Source organism: Vitis vinifera, chromosome 10 (assembly GCF_030704535.1).
Source record: "Vitis vinifera cultivar Pinot Noir 40024 chromosome 10, ASM3070453v1".
NCBI classification, from domain to species: domain Eukaryota; kingdom Viridiplantae; phylum Streptophyta; class Magnoliopsida; order Vitales; family Vitaceae; genus Vitis; species Vitis vinifera.
In genome coordinates, this window is record NC_081814.1 from 6,327,222 (window position 1) to 6,354,849 (window position 27,628).

The 27,628-nt window shown below is 38.7% G+C and overlaps 2 protein-coding genes across 2 annotated transcripts; both read left to right on the top strand.

The window, feature by feature from the left end:
- The first annotated feature begins 468 nt into the window (after nucleotides 1-468).
- LOC100852860 (transcription factor bHLH162) lies at nucleotides 469-1,487 on the top strand. The gene is made up of 3 exons (XM_059740289.1): nucleotides 469-668; nucleotides 786-1,121; nucleotides 1,232-1,487. The coding sequence occupies exons 1-3, from the start codon at nucleotides 549-551 to the stop codon at nucleotides 1,298-1,300; spliced, it is 525 nt and encodes a 174-aa protein (XP_059596272.1). The 5' UTR covers nucleotides 469-548; the 3' UTR covers nucleotides 1,301-1,487.
- An 8,520-nt stretch (nucleotides 1,488-10,007) lies between these two features.
- On the top strand, nucleotides 10,008-26,871 carry LOC100260733 (eukaryotic translation initiation factor 3 subunit D). Its single transcript, XM_059739990.1, has 2 exons — nucleotides 10,008-11,803; nucleotides 26,630-26,871. Exon 1 carries the CDS (start codon nucleotides 10,097-10,099, stop codon nucleotides 11,798-11,800), a length of 1,704 nt encoding a protein of 567 aa, XP_059595973.1. The 5' UTR covers nucleotides 10,008-10,096; the 3' UTR covers nucleotides 11,801-11,803; nucleotides 26,630-26,871.
- Nucleotides 26,872-27,628: the final 757 nt, after the last annotated feature.

Consider the following 27,628-nt stretch of genomic DNA (forward strand, 5'->3'; position numbering starts at 1 on the left):
GACTAAAAATTTTGTCAGATTTTGAGGAGAAAGGCAATTCTAAATAATGTGTGTGAACCAATTTTCTTGAGTTCCCATATCAGACACAATATGAAATGGCTGCATTTATTAAAGTTCAGGAAAAAATGAGGCTGAAGTTCTCCCCCCCATCACCCATCTAAATCTGAATCTGGACCAGTCAAAGATTTCGCCATACTTCAATTAAGACCATAATAATTCGTGGACAATAAGCATTGATTAAACCATGTTTATGACACTAATAATTAAATTTTAAACTTAATTAGGTTATTGAAGCCGAAATTTGAACAGTTTTTCTTATTCAGTACAAACAAGTCAAAAAGGGTCCATGCAACCCCACAATGGATAGCTCAGCGGCCCCACCTACATATCAAATCACCCAACTTTTATCAACGGCTTGTAATTAAGTGATTCTGCTTTAAAAACCTTTGGCTGTGGCTCGGCTTATAAAAGCCTGGATCATTATCACCATACTTGTGTGAAAGTATGATTATCCATTTCTGTTGAGGAATGAATTCATTTCTACATTGATGGAGAGCAATCCTAGTTCATCTAGAACTGATAGAAAAACTATAGAGAGGAATAGGAGAAATCACATGAAGTCCCTCTACTCCAAGCTCAATTCTCTTGTACCCCATCAAACCTCAAGGGTCTCTTTCTTTATCTCTTCTCTCTCTCTCTCTCTCTCTCTCTCTCTCTGAGATACAGACACTGAATATACATGCATACTGATTATATATTGATGAGGATTTTTGTTGAGGTTGCAGGAAGCCATCACACTGCCTGATCAACTGGATGAAGCAGCAAACTACATAAAGAGATTACAGGAAAAATTGGAGAAAATGAAGGAGAGGAAGGACAACTTAATGGGATTTGAAAGGCCGAACACAAGTCCTAACAGTGGAGCCATGGTGGGATTAAAACCACCACAGATTGATATTCATGAAAAGGGTTCTGCTCTGGAGGTAGTTCTGATAACTGGGTTGGATTTCCAGTTCATGTTCAATGAGACCATTCGTGTGCTTCATGAAGAAGGTGCTGAGATCGTCAATGCCAGTTTTTCTGTTGTTGATGATACAGTTTTCCACACAATACATGCACAGGTGGGCTAAAATTGTTTTCCCAGTCACATATATTCATGTTGTGATAATTAAATTTAGTTTGATGGAAAGTATAGAAGAACTAATATTTTTTCAATATTTAAATGTTGTAGGTTGAAGGGCCTGTACTGGGTCATGGAGCTGCAAGGATATCCGAGAGACTAAAGAAGTTTGTTTTCTAAGTTAATATGTTTCTGTTTGAAGCATAATGTTGCGTCTTAATGGACGAAAAAAATAAGACCTCCTTGAATGTGCTTGCCCAGTTGTTTTAAAAACCACTTTTATGGATGTTCTGTGGTGATTTAAGAATTTTAGTTGCTGATAAAATATGTAGTTAGCATTTGAATGTCAGCTATAGATTTCAGAAAATGCCCATGTTGATCACAGGCTCAAAATTGCAGCAGGCTCACATTTTCTCTTTGGACGGCATTTATTAGATGAATTTGTTGAACTGCCAATTTTCCTACTAGTTTAAGATTGCAGGATTTGGATTCACTATACACATTATGTTCCATATCATACCATGTGAAGAGAGGGGGCTCAAATCCATGACCTCCCACCAAATCAAACTTTGATATCATGTTGAACTACCAATTTTCTTAAAAAAAATAAATGATTTGGGTTCACTATATATACATATCATGCTCCTTAACAAAATCTGCTATTGAATTTTCATTTTATGTTAACAAATGATAGATCAAATAGCATATATGAAGTGACCACTGCATGAGGATCCAGAATGATATATGACCAAAATGATCAGCATGAATCACACTAAATATATTATTTTGGTAAGAGGTATAAATAGCCTGCAGTCTGATATACCATGGTCTGTCCAATGTTGTGATTCAGGCTTCCAGCATTCAGTTTCTTGGTGTTTTGGCAGACAGAGGATTTCCTAAATGCTGCCTTGCATACCAATCTGGAATATTCCAGTTTAAAAATGTTTGTTGCTCTACTTGTTGTCTGGTTTTGTCCCAACTCAACATGGATGCTAGCTGCTAATCTAGGATTCTAGATCCTGGTTTGGCTTTCCAAAATGATCTTATATATCTTCTCCTATCAATAGGACAGCCCTATATGTCCAGTAGCATTGTATATATGGGAAATGTGTGGATGCATGAGTGCTTGCAGCTTCAGAAACGTCATGAAAATGGTGAAAATGTCTTAATTTACATATTGGTGGTAGCATTTAGATTTGAATATTTGGAAGACAGATGTGTTTACAATATCATCATATTCATAGTGTATGATCACTGCATTGGTTCAAAGTGCACGTTGTCCATCTGTTTTGATTATGCTTCCCAACTCAATGGATATATGTTAATGTTAATTTAGATTCAGGTTTGGTTGTCGTTAATTAATTTAGATCAGAGTTTTGTTTTGGGCATCCATGGATATATGTTGATGCATGGTACAGTTTCAGAAATGTAACTCAGATGTATTTCATCATGAAAGTGGTGATGACATTTAAATTTCATCATGAATGGGTTATTTTAATGATCGAATTGATCTATTTGTCTAGGGTTTGATTTCTGATTAATTATCTTAAATTAACTAGCTAGATTAATATAAAGTGGACTCTACTGAGGATGATAGGGAAATGTTTAGCTGCATGTATAAGTGCAGTTTCAGAAATGTATGTGAGATGGACTTCATGAAAATGGTAAAGTGCTTTTGTGTGTAGCTTAATTGGTGAAGGATGAAGAGTGAGTGGCGTGAGGAAAAAGAGATGTAAATATCTGAATCTTGATCAGACTGTATGGTTAAGTAGATGATGAGTGCTCTTTTGGAACTATAAGCTCATTAAGTTTTCTTTTCTTAATGAATCAAAATATGATGACATTAAGTTAGATTTATTTTGAATAATGCAATACTTATTTCCTCTTGTAACCTTATGCTACTGAATAATACAACTTAGAGGTCAAAGCTCATAATGATCAAAGATATGCAACCAATTAGATATAGATTTGTTCAATCTCTCAAAGCAACAATTTTAGGGCTAAAACTTTAGGAGTATCGGGTTAATGAACCAGGCCTAATTAAATTAAACTAGTTTTGAAAATCACTCACCCCCTTCAGACCTAAAGCAACAGCTCAAAATCGACCTGGCCAATTTACATGTCCCAACCCAAAACCAATAAATATGAGGTCTACCATCCACTCGATTCCTTTCAATTTAATATATTAAAATCTTTGTACAATTTCAATTTAATAAACCTAGAATGTGGTCCACGGTTATGCTATGAATTCATGAAAGGAAGTGTGTTTGGAAGTAAAGAAAAAAAAAAGAGAAAGCAATGGAATCAAGAAATAGACATTGATTTGATAAACCCATTTTTTGTTTAGCTTTTGTATAAAGTTGGAATCTTACACATTGAAAAACTAAACTAAATACTATTGTATATATATGCACTCAATTTTAATGCTAATTGATCTAACAAAAGTCATTAAAACACTAACAGATTTCTAACTAAATGAAGTTTCAAGAAGTATTGATATGGCAAAAGCTTTTGGAACTGCTTACATGGCTGAAACTATTAGCTAGACATAGCTAAGATTGCCTTCACATGCCCCTTCAAGCAAAATGGGGGATTCCTTCAATTTGAGTTTGGCCTTGAGCTTTAAGAACCAAGTGATTGAGAGTGGTTTTGTAAAGAAATCTACTCCTCAATCAACTCGAGGCGTAAATTGTATATCTAACTCCTCTTGAATTACTTCATCATGAACAAAATGCATATGAATTTCAGTATGCTTAGTTCTATAATGATAAACAAGATAGGCAACTAGTGAAGTTGCACTTTGGTTATCGCACTAGATAATCAATTTAATCCTCAATTGAAGTTTCTCAACTTTGTCAACAAGGACTTGAGCCAAATTAACCCATCTGCTACATGAGCTAAAACCCAATATTCTAATTTTGAGTAGGACTGAGCAATAATATTTTGTTTCTTTGAACTCTATGAGATAAGATTACCTTCTAGATACATGCACTAATGACTTGTTGATCTTCTATCATCCGAACAACTAGCTTAATTTGCATCTATGAATCCCATGAGATTCAAAGATTTGTTTGACTAAAAATGCAAACTATGAGTGATTGTTCCTTTCAAATAGTGTAGCACCCTTTTACAAGCCTTCCAATATATCTCCATTGGACTTTGCAACAACAAACTTAGCTTGCCAAACACATATGAGATATCAAGTCTTGTGATAGTAACATATTGTAAGGCTCCAACTATACTTCTATATAATATTGGATTGTCCATAGGATCACCATCTTATTTAAAGAGTCTTTTTTCAAAAATGGCTAGTATTGGTAAAGGCTTTGTTGCATCCATGTTTATCTTCTAGAGCAAGTCGGTAACATACTTAGATCGAGTTAAAAAGAAACCTATTTGATCTCTAAAAGCTTCAATTCTTAAGAAGAAATGTAAAGAACCAATATCTTTTAGAAAAAAAAAAACTATTATTAAGGTCATAAACTAATTTTGAAATTATTGTACTACTATTTCTAGTAATGAAGATGTTGTCCACATATACAATTAACATCTACTCTTTTGGACTTGTATAGGAATAAAGATACACCAAACTTTGAGTTTTGAAAGCCCCACTATGATAATGCATTTTTTAAGTTTATCAAGTCAAGCCTTTAGGGACTATTTGAAGCCATACAAAGTTTTCCTTAGTTTGCAAATATAATTGGGCTTGGTAGGAAGAATGAAACCTTCTGGTTGACAAACAAATATCATAAGGTAAATTAGGTGAGGTATGAATATTTGAGATTGCTTTAGGGGTTTGAGTTAGTTGTAGTAAATGATGAACAGATGGTGAGAACCAAATGGGATGTTAAAAGCAATTGATAACAGAGAATGATTGGATTGAAATGAATTAAAATTCACTACATTATTGGAAAGTTGTACTATACTTGGCTTCATCATGTCTCTCACTATAGCTACATTACCAAAACAAAAAGATGTAGACAATGATATGGAGACTTTTGAAAAGATACTATGTAAGAATTATTAGATGTGGGACCAAATAAGTTAGAATAAGGGAATTTGAACTCATCGAACACTACATTTTAAGATATGTAGACTTTATCAAAAGGATGTAGATAGAGGTAGCCTTTATAAGTTGAATTGTAGCCCAAAAAAGCCATTTGGAAGAACAAAATTGCAACTTATGAGATTTGTAAGGTCTCAAATTTGGAAAACAAGCACATCCAAATATTTTGAGGAGGAGTTAATCTCATGTATGACCAAATAACTTCTAGAATGGTGAAATATTGGAAAAAAAAAAAAAGTGGAGTTTGTTAATTAAGTAAACAAAGGCTAAAAATGCTCCCACCACTAGGAGAGTGGCATAAATGCTTGAGCTAATAAGGTAAAGCCAAGTTCTATAATGTGATGATTTTTTCTCTCTGTTTTACCATTTTGTTGAAGTGTAAAGACAAGAATGGTGAAACTGTATCCCATTTTAAGCCAATTTTTTTTTTAATATGTATGTGTTCTCTACCCTAATCTATTTTAATACATTAGATGGGCATAAATATTTTTTCAATCAAAAGTTTGAATTGTTTAAAGATTGAAATAGACTTCAAATTTGAGTTTGAGAGCATAAATCCTTGTGTACCTAGTATAATTGTCCAAGAAGTCTATGTAGTACCTATAACCAGCAATGGAATTTACAAGTGGTTCTCCCTATATATCTGAGTGAATAAGCTTAAGAGGGGCAATAGTTTTGATTTCTGAACTTGGAAAGAGTAGCACATGACTCTTGCCATATTGGCAAGCTGAACAAAAATTTGGAGTTTTATTTATTGAAGAACTACAAACTTTTTAACGCTTGACTTGGAATTCTATCAGAAGGATGACCAAGCTTTCTACGTCATACATTTGAATTGAAATTGGAAATTGTCATTGAACAACAAACTGAATTACAAGGTTTATTGGTATGAGAATTGTTAATAGACTTGGTTGAGGTTTGACATGTAGTTGTAACAAACTGAATTACAAGGTTCACTTTGAGATGTAGTTGTAGGTTGAGGTTTACTCAACATGCATATATATACCATTTTTAAGTCTCCCTCGTAGCAACACATTCCTTGTAGTTTTGTCCTTTACAAGGCAAAAGTTATAGTAGAATTCTACAAATATATAAATGTCAAAAGTAAGTTTGGATATGTTGACTAAGTTTTTGGTAATAAGGGTAATGAATTAGAGCTAGGTATTGACAGATATAAGTATTGATTTAAGCCAAAATATGTGCTCCAATAACATATAAATAATATGATTTATGCATTATAAATGACTCGAATCATTCAACTTAACTCAAATTGATACTAAGACTCTAGTTATAGATCTAACTTTTATTTTGAGCTTATTGCAAGTTCAAGAGATGAAAAGAATGTCATTTTCAATTAAGGTAGAGGAAATAGTAAAAAATCAACAAATGAGAAATTTGAGATTTATGAAGAATAAGGAGATCTAAGTAAGGACAAAACAATTGGATCATGGGCATAAAAGATAAGCAACATATATTATTAGGAAGAGAATTAGAGAGCAAACAACTATGGGAAAGAAAGTTTAAAGCAAATGCATCAAGCTTAAAATCGAATTTGGAACACAAACTTAGCGCTAAGATATACCCTGACTTTAAAGTGAATTTTGGAGCATTTCCCATAATATTTTTAGGTCATCTAACATATAATTTTGAAGCTCAAGAAGTCATCAATCCAATGTTTCAAACGATTCATGAATCAAAGCTTAAACAAAGAAGATAAAAGCAATTGAATCAAACTACATATGAATATGTGAAATGCATAAAAGAGCCAACTTTTGTAGGAGTTGAGAAACTTATAAGAATTATTTTCATATAAGCATGCGAATTTTCCTACGACCATGCCAAAACCACTAGAATTATGTTGAAGTGTCGCCAACCATTTTCATTTCACATGATCATGTGAAATTGGTGATTCTCGTGTGAAATTTAAGATTTTATTGTTGTATGTCTTTTTTAGGGTTAGGCTATATATATGTGCTTTATTTTAAGGTTTAAAAGGGAAGATGAAATGGAAAATGAGATATTGAACTCCTGTTTTTAAATTATTTAATAAAGCTTTAGTTTTCTTTATTTTATTTTATTTTCCATCTTTCTATTCTATTTTCTTGCCAACTAAACATGGGTTGTTAGGAGAAATCCTCCACCATATTTGGCTAACTTGATGAATTTGGTGAAGCCAACATAAAGGTGAAGAATTCAAAGAAGGAAAAATTTTGATTAAGTTTCTTTATGTTTTCATATTTGAATTGATAAGAATAAATCATTAGTGTTAGCTCACCTCTGATAAAGTATAGAGGATTCTTATCAAGATACTGGTAATTCTTGGAAAGATTTTGATCACTAATTCACTTAATTTGATCTTACTGTTAAGAAATCTAAGGGTCAAATCTATAAGATGGATATAAGCTTTTGATAGAAAAAAACTAAAAACCAAAATTAACCTTCATATTTAATTGGTTTAAGAGATCCATGTTTCAAAAATAAAATCTAAGTTTTAGATTCGATATTAACCTTAGGATTCAATCTGATCTTAGATTAACTTTAATCATAAATCCTAGATTTTACAATTATATTTCTTTACGAATTTAATTTTGAATTGTTAAACTCTCTTGGACATTTTCTTTTATTTTATTCGTGTTATTCAATATTTTAGGAAATTTTATCTATATTTTATTATTATTTATTTAAATTAGGTTATATTACCTTCAATAAATAATTAATCCTTTTAACCTAAAAATAATTGAACACATTAGTGCTAATCCTAAAGGACGTCAACCTGAAATACTACAAAGTCATGAAAACTCTACCTCTAGTTTTTCTTGATCAAAGTTGTCATGAATTTAGGATTTAGTATTTTATTACGACAGAAGTGTGTGGTCAAGTGTCTTATGTGTGTGATATTAAGACTCTTACCATTCTCAATCATCAGCTCCTAGCAACCTTTATAAGGTGTTTTTATGGTAAAATTATTCATCTCAATTGTGACATTATTTGTAGCTCCACTCAACATACCAACTGGAGTCAATCACTACCTCTAATGTGACTGTATAGATTATTATCATATAGTCGTCATTAATATTGATAAGAGGTGAGATAGGCTAAAAATTCTCATCCATTCTATGCAAACAATTGAGGGCTACATACATGACCTTATTTCTCACAAATTTGACAAACATGTTTATTGTTATTACTACAACCAAGAAATCCTCTATCCATTCCTCTGTCTCAGGCTCGAGGGTAAAGTTGTCTTTTCTATGACCATGTTTTCCTCATTGGCAGATATATGGTGTGAAGTTGTTGCATTCAATTTCTCAATTATACTTTCTTAATTTAGTAGTAAAGCATGAATTTCCTTGAGAGAAAGATGATTGACACTACTGCTAGTTGTAATATTGCAAACAATTGGATCATGCTCTTATCCAAACCCCACAAAGATATACAACCAAATTTTCTTCACTAACAAAATAGTTAGCCATGGCACAATGATTTGCAATATTTTCCATTTTTGTAAAATGATTACTCATAGATCTTTTTTATTATTATTATTGATTACAATTGCATCTTTAGTTGTAGTAATTTTGCCTTTGATCTTGAGGCAAAGAGATGCTCCAGAGCTATCCATAGTTCATATGAACAACTTGGCTTAGAATCACATTCGACAAAGATGAAAGTAACCAACTCAACAATAATTGATCTTTTTTGTGACATTACTCAAACTCGGGATTGATACTTCTAATAATGTTTCCATTTTCATCTTGAGACTCCAAAAATTTTTGTGGATATGGATTTGTGCCAATCAAGTAGCCTCCAATGTCATAGCCTTGAACAACAGGCAATACTTGAGATTTCCATAGGAGAAAATTATCACGATCGAGTTTGATTGAGAATGTTGTGTTAAGTATGATTGTAAATGGAGAACATGGACTTGTTTTTTGCAATGAGTTCAGATTTGAAGCAGCAAAGAGAAAATGTGAGCTCTTATACGATGAAAGAAATGTGTTTAGAAGTCCAGAAAAAGGAGAAAACAAAGGTGCATGTGTTGTTGTCTAAGAAGAATACTTAAAATTGCAACGTGTTAAGATATTAGTGAGGCAAAAGGGAGCATAAATGCGAGGCCTTGGGCCATTCTGGTTTAGTTGAGGTTGATGCAGCCCACCAGAATGGCCCAATATGCTAGGCCCAAGAGCAAAAAGGGTAATAGTGATCCAACATGCAGGCCCATTAAGGGATGCTAAAAGCCCACAATTCATAATGACATTTTATTCAGGGATGCTAAAAGCCCATTAAGGCCCATTACTGCTTTTATTCCTCTCCTCCGAGATTTTTTTAGCATTCAGGGACTAAATTATATAGACTCTATTTGGAAATTTTTCTTAAAAATAATTTTCTACTTTCTAAAATAAAAAATAAAAAATAATTTAGGAAATATTATTGATAAACTTGAAGACATTTTTTTGAAAAGAGATTATTTTTAGAAACAAATTTTAAGTAATTTTAATAAAATATTTTTAAGTAATAATTAAAAATATGAAAAATATTTTGAAGACTTTTATATTATATATAAATATATAGTACTTTTATTAAAAATAAGTCAAAAAACTATTTTTATATTTAAATTTTTAAATAAGATTATTTTAAAAATAATTGAAAATTGTTTTTAAAATTATTCTAAAAAATATCGTTTGATAATCTTTTAATTCCTATTATTGATGATTTTTTATAAAGAAAATTAAGGATATAAATATGAAAATAAGGTTCTATGTGTAATTTTAATATATAAAAATTATTATTATTTAATTATTAAAGTAAATAAGCGCATGTAGTACTGCAATTGGATCAAAACCGTGAGACTTATAAGTTATAACTAGGGTTTTCTGCTCATTCGGAATTTCACTGCAAAACCCTAAATCACAATGGTCGGCGGCTTCGAGGTGGGTGCTGTTCCCTTCAACCCCGACGGATGGGGGCCGCCGGAATCAGCCTCTCCTCATCTTCCCAACCACCCCATCAACGTCCCCTTTGCCCCCTTCTCCCGCTCGGATAAGCTTGGCCGCATCGCTGACTGGACTCGCACCTACAACAACCCATCTCGCAATCCTCTCCGCAACCCCTCCGATTCCGTTTTCGACTTCACTGGCGATGATTCTTTCGGCGCGGGCATCGCGGCTGACGAGGACTCCTCCTTCCGCCTCGTCGACGGAAAGCCTCCTCCGCGCCCCAAGTTCGGCCCCAAGTGGCGCTTCCAGCAGCAGCGACAGCTTCCCCAGCGTCGCGACGAGGAAGTTGAGGCACGGAAGCGCGAAGCCGAGAAGGAGCGGGCTCGCCGGGACCGCCTCTATAACCTCAACCGCTCTGGGGGTAACAACCAGCGACGCGAAGCGGCGGTATTCAAATCGTCGGTGGATATTCAGCCTGAATGGAACATGCTGGATCAGATCCCTTTTTCGACCTTTTCGAAGCTCTCGTTCTCTGTGCCTGAGCCGGAGGATCTTCTTCTCTGTGGAGCATTGGAGTTCTATGATCGATCTTACGATCGTGTTACTCCGAAAAATGAGCGCCGGCTTGAGCGTTTCAAGAACCGGAATTTCTTCAAGGTTACCACCACTGATGATCCGGTGATTCGCCGACTTGCCAATGAGGATAAAGCAACCGTCTTTGCCACTGATTCAATACTTTCAACCTTAATGTGCGCCCCCAGATCGGTTTATTCTTGGGATATTGTGATTCAGCGAGTTGGGAATAAGTTGTTCTTTGACAAGAGAGACGGGTCCCAGCTCGATTTGCTTTCCGTACACGAGACCTCTCAGGAGCCCCTACCGGAGGCCAAGGAAGATATCAATTCTGCTTATTCTCTGAGTGTGGAGGCTGCATATATTAATCAGAATTTCTCGCAGCAGGTTTTGATTAGAGATGGGAATAAGGTGACTTTCGAAGAACCAAACCCGTTTGCTAATGAGGGTGAAGAGGTTGCTTCGGTTGCCTATAGGTATAGGCGGTGGAAGCTTGATGATGATATGTATCTTGTTGCTCGGTGTGAGGTTCAGAGTGTTGTTGAGGTTAATAAGCAGAGGTCATTCTTAACCCTGAATGCTCTTAATGAATTTGATCCCAAGTATTCCGGTGTTGATTGGAGGCAGAAGTTGGAGACCCAGAGGGGTGCTGTTTTGGCTACTGAGTTGAAGAACAACGCCAATAAGTTGGCTAAGTGGACTGCACAAGCGCTGTTGGCAAGTGCGGATTTGATGAAGTTGGGGTATGTGTCCAGGGTTCACCCCCGTGATCATTTTAACCATGTGATACTGGCTGTTGTTGGATATAAGCCTAGGGAGTTTGCAGCCCAAATTAACTTGAATACTACAAATATGTGGGGCATAATAAAGTCTATTGTAGACTTGTGCATGAAATTGAACGAGGGGAAATATGTTCTAGTGAAGGATCCATCCAAGCCACAAGTGAGGATTTACGAGGTTCCTGCTGATGCATTCGAGAATGATTATGTGGAAGAGCCCTTGCCAGAGGATGAACAAGTGCAACCTCCTGCGGAGGAGGCAAATGGTGGGGAGGCAAATGCAGCCATTACTGATGTTGAAGAGAAGGAAGTTACTGCTGAAGCTTAAAGGGTAATAATTTTCAATCCAACGAAATAGCCTTTGTGTATTGGAATTCCTTTTCTCATTTTTGTTATCAAGTCTTTCTGTTATTTAGATACTGTTTGATTGCCCTGGCGCAGCAAGACCCTTATGACCCTTGTGAAAACAAATGCCGGGTTTTTGTTTTTTTTGGTCATATGATTATAAACTGAAAGTGGATGAAAAGTAAACTACCATTTGGTATGCTAGTGGATAGTTGTATGCTTGATTTTAATAATATTCTAAATGTCATTTTAAACAGAGTATATATTAAAGGTGCTGAACAGAGGGGGTGCCCTTATGTACATAGGTTGTATACAAAAGGCTTCAAAAAAAAAAAAAAAAGGCACACCAAAATGCATTTAGGCAGGACAGCCTTCATCAAGATCTATCTAACCACAACTAAGGTCATCTAAGAATCCCAAAATTGTGTAATTCTTCAGTCGCAACAACATGGTGGACCACTCCAATAGAGATTTAATAAAGTTTTCCTTAAACCTTTGATCTGACTGGTCTTCTTCATTGAAAATCCTTCTATTACCCCTTTTTCCACAATCGCGAGAACAAGCATCGAGGACCCAAACGCCAAACCTTCCTTGCCTACTTTTAATACTATTCTAAATGTTTTGAAAACCTGGGATCCTTTTTTGTTTTTACCTGCTATAAACTCTGGGATATTGGGCACTTCTATGATAGTGATACTTGAATTAGTTTTGCCCAGCTATGATGCTTCATCTCTAGGTGTACAAAGCATAGTATCCAACTGCAAACTAGTATGTTGGTGATTTTTGTTAGAAAACCCATCTTTTGCATATATTTTCACGATTATGTATATCAAACTATATATTTGTGTACTTGGTATTTCTGTATAATTACAGAAATATATTAAATGTGATTGCTTAAGAGTCATGGCAAGGGTTGCTGGGATTTGGTTGAGGTTAATTGCACCACAATTGAGGTACAAAACCCGGAGTGGAATTCGGCTCGGGCTGAGCCCCAAGATTTCAGGGGTGAGAAGGAGATAAATTGGGAGGAAAGTAGTCAGGCCAAATTTAGTAAGTTTTTGGGATTTCCAACAAAAAGCCTGGAAAATGAAATCTTGGGTTTTTTTATCAAGATTAGGAAAAGGCGGGAAAGGATACACAACAAAGGTATGTTGGAGAAATCGAAATTTGAAAGGGAGCTCAAGAGGCTAGAGTGTTCAATCAATTATGAGGGGGAAATTAAGAAGAAATGTCATCTTAAGGGTAGAGGGGGTCAACTAACGATTGGATAATGAATCTCAAACTATTGAGTTGGAATGTGAGGGGTGCGAATGACAACTCTTAAATGAAAATAATCAAGTCTTTTGTTTGAAAACAGAAGGTGGACTTGCTTTGTATCCAGGAGACAAAAATCCAATTAATGTTTGAAGGGGTGGTGAAAAGTTTAGGGGCGGGGAGATTCTTAGATTGGAGAGCTTTAGAAGCTTCTGGATCGGCAAGAGGTGTTTTGATTTGTTGGGACAAAAGGTCTCTGGAAATATTGGATTGGGAGGAGGGCCAGTTCTCAATCTCCTATAAATTCAGAAATGTTGAAAATGGGGTAGTTTGGGTGTTTACGGGAGTCTATGACCTTTTCACCAAAGAGGATAGGGAGAGCCTGTGGGATGAATTTGGGGCAATTAGAGGAATTTGGGGCAATTAGAGGAATTTGGGGAGAACCCTGGTGTGTAGGGGGAGATTTTAATATTTATTCTATCCCAAGGGAAAAGGAGTAGACAAGGGAGGATTACCTCAGCTATGAGGAGGTTTGCTCAGGTTATAGATGACCTTGAATTTGTTGACCTCCCTCTGCAAGGAGGATCATTTACTTGGAGTGGAGGTCTTTATAATCAAGCTTGGGCCAGGTTGGACAGATTCCTTGTGTCTCCCAGCTGGCTTGATCAGTTCAGTGATGTGATCCAAAAAAGATTGCCTCGACCCATCTCGGATCACTTTCCTATTCTAATTGAGGGGGGGGGGGGGTGGCATAAGAAGAGGTCCTTCACCATTTAGGTTCGAAAATATGTGGCTTAAAGTGGAAGGGTTTAAAGACCTCATACGGAGCTGGTGGTAGGGGATGTCGGTCAATGGAAGGGCTAGCTATAAGCTGGCTACAAAATTAAAGGTGATTAAACAGAATTTAAAAATCTGGAATAGGGATGTGTTTAGGAGTTTGGAAAGTAATAAATTTGCAGCTCTACAACAAGTGAAATATTGGGATCAGGTGGAAAGTGAGAGGAGATTGACAGAGGAGAAAATTTCTATTAAAAAAGAAGCCAAAGAGGGATATGCTAAGTGGGTAAACCTGGAGGAAATACACTGGAGACAATTATCAAGGGAGTTATGGCTAAGGGAAGGGGATAGAAACATGGGTTATTTTCATCGTATGACAACTGCACACCGGAGGAGGAACTCCATGGACAGAATAAAAATTAATGGGATATGGTTGTCAGAGGAGCAAGAAGTAAGGACAGGGATTGCAGACGCCTTTAAACAGTTGCTAACGAAAGACTCGGAGTGGAAGGCGGATATAGGGGGGCTAAATTTGAACCAGATCAGTCAGCAAGAAGCGGAAACCCTGGAGTTTCCCTTCTTGGAGGATGAAGTTCATTCGACCCTAATGGACATGAATGGGGACAAGGCTCCAGGTCCGGATGGCTTCACTGTGGCATTTTGGCAATGCTGCTGGGAGTTCGTGAAAGAGGAGGTTTTAGAGATGTTTAAAGAGTTCCATGAGCAAAATTCTTTCCTCAAGAGCCCCAACAACACGTTTCTGGTCCTCTTACCAAAAAAAGGAGGGGTGGAGGAGCTGGGGGATTTCAAACCTATCTGTCTTTTGGGGGGGCTGTACAAATTATTGGCCAAGGTGCTGGCCAATAGGATTAAAAAAGTGATTGGCAAAGTGGCTTCCTTGAATCAGAATGCATTCGTCGTGGGTAGGCAAATTTTGGACGCCTCTTTAATTGCAAATGGGGTGCTTGATTCTCGGCAAAAAAGGGGAGAGAAAGACCTTATTTGTAAATTAGACATTGAGAAGGCGTATGACAGCGTTAATTGACATTTCTTGATGAGGGTATTGCAAAAAATGGGGTTCAGGTCTAAGTGGAGGGACTGGATGTAGAGTTGTATCCAACTGCTAAGTTTTCAGTTCTGGTAAATGGAGTGCTTGCTAGGTTTTTCTCTAGCTCAAAGGGGCTATGTCAAGGTAACCCCCTATCCCCATACTTGTTCATCATGGGAATGGAAGTGTTGAGTGTTCTTATTAGGAGGGCTGTGGAAGGGGGTTTCATTTCTGGGTGCAATATCTGGCAGGGTAGTGGGTTGGTTGCCAATATTTCTCACCTTCTCTTTGCCGATGACACAATAGTGTTTTGTGAGGCAGTGGTAGGAGATTGACCATGTGAAAAGGAAAATGTCTGCTAAGAGAGGAGGCAGATGTTGGTTTGCTGTAGAATCAAAGTCTTATGAAATCACGGCAGAGGTGGCTGGGGAGAGACTTAAGGGTATTATTGTGGAAAGAAGCAGAGGTTTTACCTCATGGATTAGATTTGGAAGCCTCAGCTTGTGTTGCTTATTGGAAGGAGTGGAGGCTTGTTGCAGGGGTGTGTTTATGCAAGGTCATGTTAAAAGTTGGGAAGATGGAGGAAGAAGGTATAAGTTGGAGATCCGTGCAAACGAGGCTGGTAGGTATATTTTATGCTCTGTGGTTGACTCGGAGTTAAAGAGATTTTGTTTAGTGTTTCCAAAAGGAAAAGGTGTATTGGGAGGGTGGGTCTTGTTGGCCAAAAAACTTCGCTTTCTTGGAGTTGCGTCTTGGGAGAAGTCCAAAGGAATTGCTGCATTTTATGGGAAAGGGTGTATAAATGGGGAATCTGTGAGGAAAGACAAAAAATCCTATGCTGAAGCGGTGAATGCAAGAGGGAAAAAGCTAGGAGAGGCAGTGTGGCTTCAACTAGGGGAGGACGAAGTGTCAAATGAAAGGAAATTTCTGGGACGGTGTCTGGTGGGAAGATGGGGACAACCCTCAATGATGGAACCAGATATGCAAGCTTTCGAAAGTTGGGGGAGATCGGTGTGGAATACTAAAGGAGGGGTGAAGTTTTCGAGGTTGGGAGGCTCTCTGTTGTTAATAGAATTTGAGACTAAAGAAGAGGCAGAAAAGGTGTTGTTAAGAGGACACCGGTGGTTTAAGGAATCATTCTTGAACTTGGAAAGGTGGGACCCAAAGGTGGAGTGTTCTCATAATGGCGAGAGGGATAAGAGTATTTGGGTAAGAGTTGTGGGAATGCCATTGCATTTTTGGAGTCAGGAGATTCTCAGAAAAATCGGTGACGCTTGTGGGGGGTTCTTCGCGGTGGACGAAGACACTGCAAAATTTAAGGAATTGAAATGGGCCAGACTACTAGTGAGATCGGAAGGCTTAGAGTGGCCGAGTTCGCTGCAAGTGGTAGTCGGGTCCATTTGTTATTCAATACAGCTATGGTGGGAGGTGAAACCAGGGTTGACGGCAGTGATTCCGGCGACCAAAAACGAGATGGGCAACGAGCGAGAGGTTAGGGATGAAGGAGAAGGAGACTCACGCGCTGGTTTCAAAATGACGAAGGTACGGACGCATGGAGAACCTGCAAAAGTGGACGTGCCGTGTGAAAGTGGTGAAGGGGGATGCAGCAAGGCAGCCGTGATCTCTGCAGCGATGTCGGAAAAAGCAGCAGATGGTGTCGGGTCCTCAAATGGCCAGCAAATAGCGTGGGGGAAGAAAACTGTTCGCGGGCCTGGGAATAGCTTTTCGCTGGGCCAGCAAATGGGGGTGGACTTGGGGCGAAGGCCCGCAGGGAAGGGCCAAGTGACTGAAGGCCAAAATGACTTAATGGGAATGGGCCGGCCCAAGTCTTCACTCTATAAAGAAACTGAAACGGAGTTGGCCCGATCCAGAGAGGCTAGGGCTCCCGACAGGGAAATGGGCGGCAGTGGAGAGCTTGAGGGGGAAATGATAGCCTCTCAGATGGGGTCGCGATCACCGGCCGTCAATATCACAGAGTTCACCAACGAAGCCTTGCGGGAGGAGGCGTCCAGGTACTCAGATCACTTTTATCGTTCTTTGTCTTTGTTGGGGAAGCGGGAAAAATCTCTTTCTTCTACTCCTTCTGTTCGACGCGGGGAAAGCGTAGCCATGGCTGGGGTAATAAATCACAGTAGTAGCTCGGATGAAGTTGGGGGAGAAGTTATGGGCCCCTTAAGAATGATATGGGCGGATGGGAGGGAGGCCGAGGTATTGGAAATTGCGGGGATGGAAGCCGGGGTCTTCGGAGAGAAATCAGAGGGGGTTACGGATAGGACCATTCATGAGGATATGGAGGAGAGGGAAGAAGAGGAGGAACCTTGTTGGCAATCCAGCAGTTTGGCTAAGTTTAGCCGCTATATTGGAATGCCGACGGAGGGATTTGAAGGGGAAATCCTGTTATTACTAAAAAGAATGAAAGAAAGGAAGATTCACAAAGGACAAGTGGATGGTAGAAAAAAGAAAAAGCTGAAGTCTTCAAAATTTGAAAGAGAATTGAGGAAATTGGAATGGATAGTGAACTATATTGGAGAAGGAGGAGGAGAAGAAGGGGAAAGCACGTGCAGGTCTAAATGAGGTTCCGGATGCTCACTTGGAATGTAAGAGGGGCCAATAATTGTGACAAGAGGAAGGTTATAAAAGCATTGATAAAGAAGCAGAAGGTGGACCTGGTTTGCCTTCAGGAAACTAAGATTCAAGACATGTCAAAGGGGATTATCAGGAGCCTAGGGGTGGGAAGATATCTTGAATGGGGGGCAGTGGACTCAAGAGGGGCAGCTGGTGGTATAGTGGTGTTTTGGGACAACAGGGTATTGGATTTGGTTGATATTCAAAGAGGGGTGTTTTCCATTTCCTGTATTTTCAAGAACAGTGAGGACGGATTCATGTGGATGTTCACAGGGGTATATGGCCCAACATTGAGGAGAGAAAGGGAGAGTTTTTGGGAGGAGTTGGGGGCCATTAAGGGGCTCTGGAATGGGCCATGGTGTGCTGCAGGGGACTTTAATGCCATCCTAAGTCCTGAAGAGCGCGACAGAGGGGGGAGAATGAATTCGAACATGAGAAGGTTCTTAGAAATCATTGAAGACTTAGAGTTAAAGGACGTGCCTTTAGTTGGGGGCCCTTTTACGTGGAACGGAGGGGTGAATAATCAGACATTTTCAAGGCTGGATAGGTTCTTGTTTAATGAGGGTTGGGACAACCACTTTGGTGACGTGAGGCAGTGTGTCCTTCCAAGGCCAGTCTCTGATCATTTCCCCATTCTGCTGGATGTAGGGGGTGGGAGAAGAGGCCCTTCCCCTTTTAGATTTGAAAACATGTGGTTGAAAGTGGAAGGTGTTAAGGAGCTTATGAAGTCTTGGTGGGAGGGGGTTAGTTTCAATGGATCAGCAAGCTTTATTATGGCTGAAAAAATAAAAGTTCTGAAGGTTAAGCTGAAGGAGTGGAATAGAGACTCATTTGGCAGGATTGAGCTCAGAAAAAATGCTGCTTTGGAACAGGTACAGATCTGGGATGCAAGGGAGAAAATTAGCAGACTGAACTTGGAAGAGCTGGAAGCTAGGAAAGAAGCGAGGGAAGACTATAAAAAATGGGTCTTACTTGAAGAAATCAGTTGGAGGCAAAAATCTAGGGAAGTGTGGCTGAGAGAGGGGGATAGAAATACGGGTTACTTCCACAAAATGGCTAATGCCCACAGGAGGAGGAATAACGTGGACAGAATCAAGATTAATGGAGCTTGGTGCATAGAGGAGAATGAGATTAGGGAAGGGATTGGCAATGCTTTTAAGGTAATGCTGTCCAGTTCGGGGGATTGGCGTCCTTCTATATCCGGGCTGCAGTTAGAGACTTTGGATCAGTTGGATGCTAACACTTTGGAGAGCCCGTTCACGGAAGAGGAGGTGTTCAATGCATTGTTAAGTTGTAATGGGGATAAAGCTCCGGGGCCAGATGGACTTTCTATGGCTTTTTGGCAATTTGCTTGGGATTTCGTGAAGGCGGATATGTTGTGTTTTTTCAAGGAATTCTATGAAAATGGAAAGTTTGTTAAGAGCCTAAATGCAACTTTTTTTGTCTTAATTCCAAAAAAAGTAGGAGCTGAAGATTTGGGGGATTTTAGGCCTATAAGCTTGGTGGGAAGCTTGTATAAGTGGTTGGCCAAGGTCTTAGCCAATAGGCTAAAAAAGGTGGTTGGAAAGGTGATTTCCAAGGCCCAAGGGGCGTTTGTGGAAGGAAGACAAATCCTAGATGCAGTGTTGATAGCCAATGAAGCCATTGATTCGACTTTAAAAAATAATGAGAGTGCCATCTTGTGCAAGTTGGACATAGAGAAGGCCTATGATAATGTGGATTGGACATTTATTCTCACAGTTATGCAGAAAATGGGGTTTGGGGAGAAATGGATCAGGTGGATAAAATGGTGCATCTCCACTGCAAGTTTTTCTGTGTTGGTCAATGGAACCCCTACAGGATTTTTCCAAAGCTCAAAGGGATTGAGGCAGGGTGATCCCCTTTCCCCTTATTTATTTGTCATAGCAATGGAGGTCTTTAGTGCTTTTCTCCAAAGGGCTGTAGAGGGAGGCTATTTATCGGGGTGCAGGGTCAAGGGGAGGAGTGAAGAAGGGGCCCTTATATCCCATTTATTGTTCGCCGATGATACTCTGGTATTTTGTAAGCCGTCTCAAGACCACTTGACTCATCTTAGTTGGTTGCTTATGTGGTTTGAGGCCGCTTCGGGGTTGAGGATAAATTTGGACAAAAGTGAACTCATTCCAGTCGGAAGGGTAGAGAATATGGATGACCTCGCTTGGGAGTTTGGTTGCAAAGTGGGTAGCTTGCCGTCCACATATTTGGGGATGCCCTTGGGGGCTTCATTCAAATCAACATCAGTTTGGGATGGAGTGGAGGATCGATTCCGTAAAAGGCTAGGAATGTGGAAAAGACAATACTTATCCAAGGGAGGGAGGGCAACTTTAATTCGAAGCACGTTATCGAACCTACCAATCTATCTTATGTCTTTGTTGTGTTTACCGAGTGTAGTCAGACGGAGACTAGAAAAGATTCAAAGGGATTTCCTTTGGGGTGGGGGGAATTTGGAGCGAAAGCCTCATCTTGTAAGATGGGAAGTGGTGTGCTTAAGTAAGAAGAAAGGGGGCTTAGGGGTAAAAAACCTATCAATTCTCAACAAGGCTCTTCTTGCTAAATGGAATTGGCGGTTCGCTAATGAAAGAGAAGCTTTATGGAATCAAGTGATTAGAGGGAAATATGGAGAAGAGAGAGGGGGTTGGTCCTCTCGGGAAGTGAGAGAGGCTCATGGCTTGGGGTTGTGGAAAGGGATACGGATGAACTGGGAATTAGTGAGCAATAGGTTGGTCTTCATTGTTGGTAATGGAAGGAGGGTGAGGTTTTGGAGGGATAAATGGTGTGGGGATTCTCCTTTGTGTTCGTCTTTCCCGTCTCTATTTGCTTTGACTAATGATAAGGAAGAAAGTGTGGCAAATGTTTGGGATTCTTTGGCGGAGGGGGGTTGGGGGGGATGGAATCCTTGCTTTGTAAGAGCTTTCAATGATTGGGAGGTAGAGGAAGCGTCAAGTTTTATGGAGCGGTTACATCATAGCAGAGTTATTGAGGATGTGGAGGACAGGGTATCCTGGACTGAAACTAAGAGTGGGAAATTCTCGGTTAAATCTTTATACTTGGTTATTGAGGCGGGGGGTTCGGCTCGGTTTCCTTCAAGCCTTATTTGGAATGCGAATGTGCAGCCTAAGATTAGTTTTTTTGCATGGGAGGCTACATGGGGCAAAGCACTAACCTTGGACAAGATACAAAAAAGAGGATGGGCTTTGGCAAATAGATGTTTTTTGTGTCTTGAGAATGAGGAGACCATAGACCATCTCCTTCTTCATTGCTCAAGAACAAGGGTCTTATGGGATCTTCTTTTTACTATTTTGGGGGTATCTTGGGTGTTGCCTTGTTCTGTTAAGGAAACCCTTCTAAGCTGGCATGGTTCTTTTGTGGGCAAAAAGCGTAAGAAGGTGTGGAGAGCGGCTCCTCTGCACATTTTTTGGACGGTTTGGAAGGCGAGGAATTGTTTGGCTTTCAAGGATGATATGGTGTCAATTCAAAGATTGAAATACTCCTTTATTTTTTCTCTTTGGGCTGAAACAAAATTGTTTATAATTGATTGCCCCTTAACTATAGCTAATTTTATTGATTGGATGGGCGCTAATTAGGATTGTATGTTGGGACTTTATGTTCTTTTAGCCTTTTCTTGATGAAGGGTGTATAGGTTTGTATATCTTGAGTCGCCTTCTTGGTGTCTCTTTTTTAATAGAATACCTCTTACCTATCAAAAAAAAAAAAAATAGTGTTTTGTGAGGCAAAGAAGGAACATCTAACCTACTTGAGCTAGATTTTATGTTGGTTTGAAACTGTTTTAGGGTTAAGGATTAATCTGGCTAAAAGTGAAATTATCCCAGTAGGGGAGGTGGAAGAGATACTTGAGATGGCTATGGAGCTTGGATGCAAGGTAGGTCAGTTACCATCAGGCTACTTGGGGCTGCCCTTTGGGGCGCCCAATAAGGCCTCTTTTGTGTGGGATGGAGTGGAAGAGAGGATGAGGTGGAAACTTGCCCTTTGGAAACGACAATATATCTCCAAAGGTGGAAGAATCACCCTCATAAATAGTACGTTGGCTAGTATGCCTTTGTATCAATTGTCCCTTTTTTGTATGCCTAAAATAGTGGCAAGAAGGCTAGAAAAGTTGCAAAGAGACTTCTTGTGGGGAGGGGGAAATATGGAAAGAAAAGCTCATTTAGTCCATAGGGAGTTGGTGTGTGCGGGTAAGGAGAAGGGGGGGCTGGGCTTGAGAAAGCTAGTCCCCTTGAACAAAGCCTTGTTTGGAAAATGGGTTTGGAGATTCGCTCGGGCCAAGGATGAGCTGTGGAAGCAAGTGCTTACAGCGAAATATGGGCAAGAAGAACTTGGGTGGAGGACTAAGAAGGCAAATGGGGCGTTTGGTGTAGGGGTTTGGAAGGAAATTCTGAAGGAATCTGATTGGTGCTGGGATAATATGGCTTTCAATGTGGAAAAAGGCACCAGAATTAGATTCTGGACTGATCCTTGGTGTGGTGATGTGGAGTTGTCCCTAAGGTTCCCTCAGCTCTATGTCGTGGCTGCCCATAGGAACGCCACAATGGGAGAAATATGGGACCAGAATCCTGGTCAAGGAGGCTGGAATTTAAGGTTTTTCAGAGACTTCAACAATTGGGAGTTGGACTTGGTAGGTGAATTACTCCAAGCCTTAAGGGGCCAAAGGATTACCTTGGAGGAAGACTCGGTCTTTTGGAAGGGAGGAAAAAACAGGCAATTTGGTGTTAAGAATGCGTACAGCTTGCTGATCAGCCCCATTGTCTCTGTTTTCCCCAAAAATGGCATTTAGGTGGATAGAGTTCCAACTAAATTAGCGTTCTTTGCGTGAGAAACCACATGGGGGAAGGTTCTTACCCTTGATAGACTTCAAAAGAGAGGGTGGCAGCTTCCTAATCGATGCTTTTTATGTGGTAGCAAAGAGGAAAATGTAAATCATTTGCTCATACATTGTATAGTGGTCAGAGTGCTGTGGGAGATTGTCCTTGGTTTGTTCAGTGCCTAGTGGGTTATTCCAGAAATTGTAAAGGAGGTACTACTTAGCTGAAAGGGCTCGTTTGTAGGTAAAAAGAGGAAAAAAATATGGAGATCCATTCCGTTATTTATTTTTTGGACGGTTTGGAAAGAGAGGAATAGATTAGCTTTTGGGGAGGGGGGGGGGGGGGGGGAAGTTAGCTATACAGAAACTTAAGAATTCTTTTGTTTGTAATGTGTGGGGCTGGGTAAAATTGTATAGTGGAGCAGAGTCGTGCTCCTTTATAGGATTCTTGGAGTGGTTAGCCTCCATTTAAGGGTTGGTGAGTTTTTTGTCTCTTTTTGGTTGTGAGGCCTTTGCCGCCTTGTATACTCCCTGTATGCTATGCGGCTTTTATTGCCTTGTGTTAATATATTCGTGTTTGCTTATAAAAAAAAAAAGTCATCAAGTACAAAAGTAAAAAAGGATAGCATTGGTCACATCCCAATGCCCATAATTTTTTTTCTTTTTATGGTTATAATTAAATCTTAATCTAAGCAAGTGGAGCATTAAACCAATACACTGCAGTTTTTGAAGATTGGATAAGATTAGATTTGATTAACTGTTTGTGCTACCAGAGGATTTGTGTGTGGGCACATGACCTAATCAAATCCTTGAGATTTCAACTACATACCCGAAGTTGAATTTTGTATTGCTCACTGGCACAATCAATCACAAAATTTCATTACGAAATTAGGATGATTTAATACAATGCATTTACTTATTTACGATCTGTATTAAAATTAAGATGTGAATTTATTTAAGTTATTTGGGATTCTTCTAAAAGATTTTTGGAGTAACGTGTAATATATATATTTCATAGCCAAGTAAATTGTAAAGTACACGACAGTTGATTTGAATGTTGCTCCATGTTATATGTCATATGCATATGTAAGAATGTTTATGGGTCAGCTAGTGACCCCTCTTTTTGGTTTTGTCGTGGGGGATGGGAAGAATGTGAGTTTTTGGAAAGATAAGTGGTGTGGAACCACCCCTTTTTTTGAGGCTTTCCCTTCATTATTTTCTTTAACAACGTCAAAAGAGGTTTGGGTAAATGAAGTTTGGACAACCGAGGGGGAAAGGGGGAGAAATTGGACTCCTCGTTTCAATAGGCCTTTTAATAATTGGGAGATGGAAGAAGTGGGAAGATTGCTTTGTTGCTTGGATGGGAAGATGGTTAGGGTGGATGAGGAGGATAGGGTGAGGTGGATGGATTCAAAGGATGGGGCTTTTTCGGTAAAATCGTTGTATAGGGCTTTGCAGCCGGTGTCTATTGCTTCATTCCCTATGAAGATTATTTGGAATTCTTATGTGCGGCTCAAGATAAGTTTCTTCGCATGGGAGGCTTCTTGGGGAAGAGTTCTAACCTTGGACCGTTTACAAAGGAGGGGTTGGGCTTTGGCAAATAGGTGTTTTCTATGCTAAACGTGTGGGGAGTCAATTGATCACCTCTCCTTCATTGTGAAAGAACAAGGGAAGTGTGGACGTTGTTCCTCTCTTTTTTTGGAGTTTCTTGGGTCTTTCCTTATTCGGTAAAGGAAACCCTTTTAGGATGGAGGGGCTCTTTTGTGGGCAAGAAGAGGAAGGTGGCGTGGCAATTGAGACTGTTATGCTTGTTTTGGGTCATTTGGAAGGCTAGGAATACAATTGCTTTTAAGGACGGTGTACTGTCCATTCAAAAGTTGAAAGTTTCTTTTGTGTATTTTCTTTGGTTGGAAACCAAATTGTAGATAAAAGATGGTCCTTCGACCTTAATAGATTTTATAGATTGGGTGAGTTTGCGATAAGGGAGAAAGTTTTTTTATGTTTTCCTTGCTGTTTGGGTCCTTTTGTAAGGGGGTGAGTTTGTTTATACTGTAATTCTGTGAGTCGCTTCTTTAGCGCCTCTTTGCTATACAATTTTCTGCTTATTGATCAAAAAGAAAGAAAGAATGTTTGTGGGTCAGTTTATTGGATTTTCATTTAAGCTTTCTAGACTGATGCTTTATGCTATCGCCATACAAGTACATGCATTGTGGTCGGTTTGTTGGATTTTCCTTTGAATTGCCTATATATGTTTGTTGTTTTCATTCTCCATGATGCAACAGTTGAACTGCTATCAATAATGAAATAGGAAACTGTAAAATGCATTTCAAGCATGTACATTTCTGTGTGTATGTCGGTTTGTTAGATTTTCATTGGAATCTCTAAATATGTTTCCTTCCTTCAGTTCTATAGTGCCCATGCTACTGATTCCAACTGATGTCCAAGATGAATTGGAAACCATAAAATTCATTTTCGTATGTATTTTTTCTGTCTCTGTAGGTTAGCGTGTTGGATTCAAAATGGGTTTTCTTCCTTTGGTTTTCTAGTGTCCAACTGCTAGATATATTGAATTAGAAATCATAAAAACACATTTCAAAAGATTATGCGATTACATGAAAATTAGCAAATGCTGCATGGATGGGGAACACGTCTCAAACTTTTGGATATGGGTGAATGCAACCCAGAGTATCACTGGATATGTATCTGATGAATAAGTTAAATCTATTTTAGTTTGAATGATACCTAAGTTGATGATAGGGATCTCTTTTCTTCAATAGCCCCATCACTCATTGTATTTGTTGATTCCCTCTTTTCTTCAAAGAAGCATTGCTGTCATTGATTTTAACAGGGATTGATGTTATGCATTACTGATCCCATTTCCATTAAAATTTGGATAATAATTACTGCTGTCCATAGTTCTACCTTGGAAAAAGATGCTGCAGTCTGAAGGAAAGGGAAGAAATAAATGAGAAATAGAATATAAAAGCTTTTTACTGATCATTAATCTTAGCTCAATTATTGGATGTACAACTTACTTGGTTTTGATTGGTGGTGGGAGGTGTGATCTCAATAGGTTGGTCAGGTTCTTCTTCTCTCCAGATAACCATTTTTGTGAAAGGCCAAAGTTTTTTATTAATTTAAGCTTTGGTTTTCTTCTTTTTTTCCCACCTTCTTTTCTCCTTGTTTATTTGGGGGACCTTTCGATATTATAGTGACTTCTTGAATGTAACTCAATCCCTATATGCTTGTCAGAAAATGAACCAGCAACAATTTATATGTTTCATTGACAAGCTGATGTGCAAATCGACTAGTTTGAGGTTAGATGAGGTGCATTTAGGGTTGGGTATGGTGGGGGAGTGTGATGTGGTGGTTTGCTCAGCTCATTGACCTGAAAACACTTTGGTGGAAATGAAGTTTTTGATTGTTTCACTCTTTTTGGCCCCTAGATTGGAAAGCTAGGTTGTTTAAATAAGAGCAGTAATTGCATTAATTTCAGGGAATGAGATAATTGGGAAATCATGATGCTGTATTTGGATTTTAAATGAACAATAGAAAGTGTGACATTTAAGGCTAGACCTTTTATTTAGATTAATGTTTTTTTGATAGGCAGGTTTAGATTTAATGTTTTAACCGGTGGACATGCTCTGATTGAAATATAAACCCAGTGTCAGGCGCCATGCATGCATGTGATAGTACTGTGCATGTTTGAACTTTGCTTGAAAATAGTATATGCTCTTTTTTTTTTGTCCTGAATAGACTAGTTTAGTTTACTTGAATTAATCATCACAAATGGGTTACTGCAAAAAATCATGGCTATCTTTACAGATCTTGAGACGGTGGGGTTTGCATGCCTAAATGTCTGTTGAAACTAATAAAAACAGTTATAGTCACTTTCATGATAGTATGTTAGGAGTATGGAGGTGCACTTTACTTCCATGAATTTATGAAGGGATGCACTGGGTGGGAAATAATGCAAAGACCAAAGAATTGCCTTTATTTTGTCTTTAATTCAAGTGTCACATTCCTAACAGAAACATAAATAATTCATCTCTTGAACTCACAGGATAATTTCATCAGAAGTCTAACATTCTGAACGGCACAATATGTTCTATGTGTGATAGTTACTTTGACTAGCTTCTCCAGTCCTCTTTTGAGCATTTTTACAGAGCATGCATATTAGTTTATTGCATTTTTTGTGTATACTTTTTAAATGTTCTATTTGGTCAATTTTTGTTATGGTGTTGACTGAAATTTTAATCTTAAATTTCCAGGATATGGATTGAAAAAGAGCTAGCTATGGAGGGAGACATTTAAAACTCAAGTTCCCTGTTGAGGAGTGCTAAATTTAATCTGAAATTTTGTTTTAAGCTATTGTCTTATTTCAACAAGCACCATTTTCTCCTTGCAGTTTTACTTGGATGGTGGAGGATGATTGTTGAGAATTAGATTGGAGAATTTTGTTTTAACAATCCATTAAAGTTTAATTTTGATTTTATGAGGACTTGCAAGTTTAGTGGGCTAGGCTTGACCCATATGAAGTTTACTTGGTATTTTTGAAGTGTACTTGGAATTGGGGGTGCAACTTGGACAATCATTTTTAATATTTGATTGGGTTTGGGTTAAGTTTTTTAATCCAAATTTAATTTGGATTGGGTTTGAAACAAACTTTGGACTGTGGGAGCTTTAAAAAAAAAGAGGTTGGGTTGGGTTTGGGCTGAGTAACTTGGGTTGGGATAGGTTAGATTTGGATTGATTATTTTTTAATTCAGGTTGGGTTGAGTTGAATTTGGATTAATTATGCTTAATTTGAGTTGGGTTTAAATCAATGTCTTTGCAGTAGGCATGAGCTGTAGTGCTATTTGTATGAGTAACATTTGTGGCTATCTGGCCAAGTCTCTAAAAATGAAGTTAGCATGCAATTTGTGGAAGAAAGGACTGTCAAGAATTTAGACTTGGTGTGTGAAAGGGTGGAGAATGTGAACAGGATGTGGTGGATGTGTGACCAGAATGTGAACACCATTGGGCATATGCTGTTCAATCGATTTTATAAAGGGAAAATCCAAAATCCATCTGTTGGGGTATATGCATGTGATATGAGGATCTAGCTTGCTCACTACTCCATGAATTTTTTATTTTTTATTTTTTGGGTTACTGCAAGCAGCGCTGATCCAATTGTCAAAACTGCTTTAGCAAGGCCATTTCAATTTCACCCCCAACACTTTGCCCCATGCCCCACTCATAAATACTCTATTCCTTTAAGCCTTTCATAC

Coding starts and splice junctions, on each gene's coding strand:
- LOC100852860 (XM_059740289.1), top strand. CDS start 549: ATGGAGAGCAATCCTAGTTCATCTAGAACTGATAGAAAAACTATAGAG. Junction 669..785: donor TACCCCATCAAACCTCAAGG/GTCTCTTTCTTT, acceptor TTGAGGTTGCAG/GAAGCCATCACACTGCCTGA. Junction 1,122..1,231: donor TCCACACAATACATGCACAG/GTGGGCTAAAAT, acceptor TAAATGTTGTAG/GTTGAAGGGCCTGTACTGGG.
- LOC100260733 (XM_059739990.1), top strand. CDS start 10,097: ATGGTCGGCGGCTTCGAGGTGGGTGCTGTTCCCTTCAACCCCGACGGA.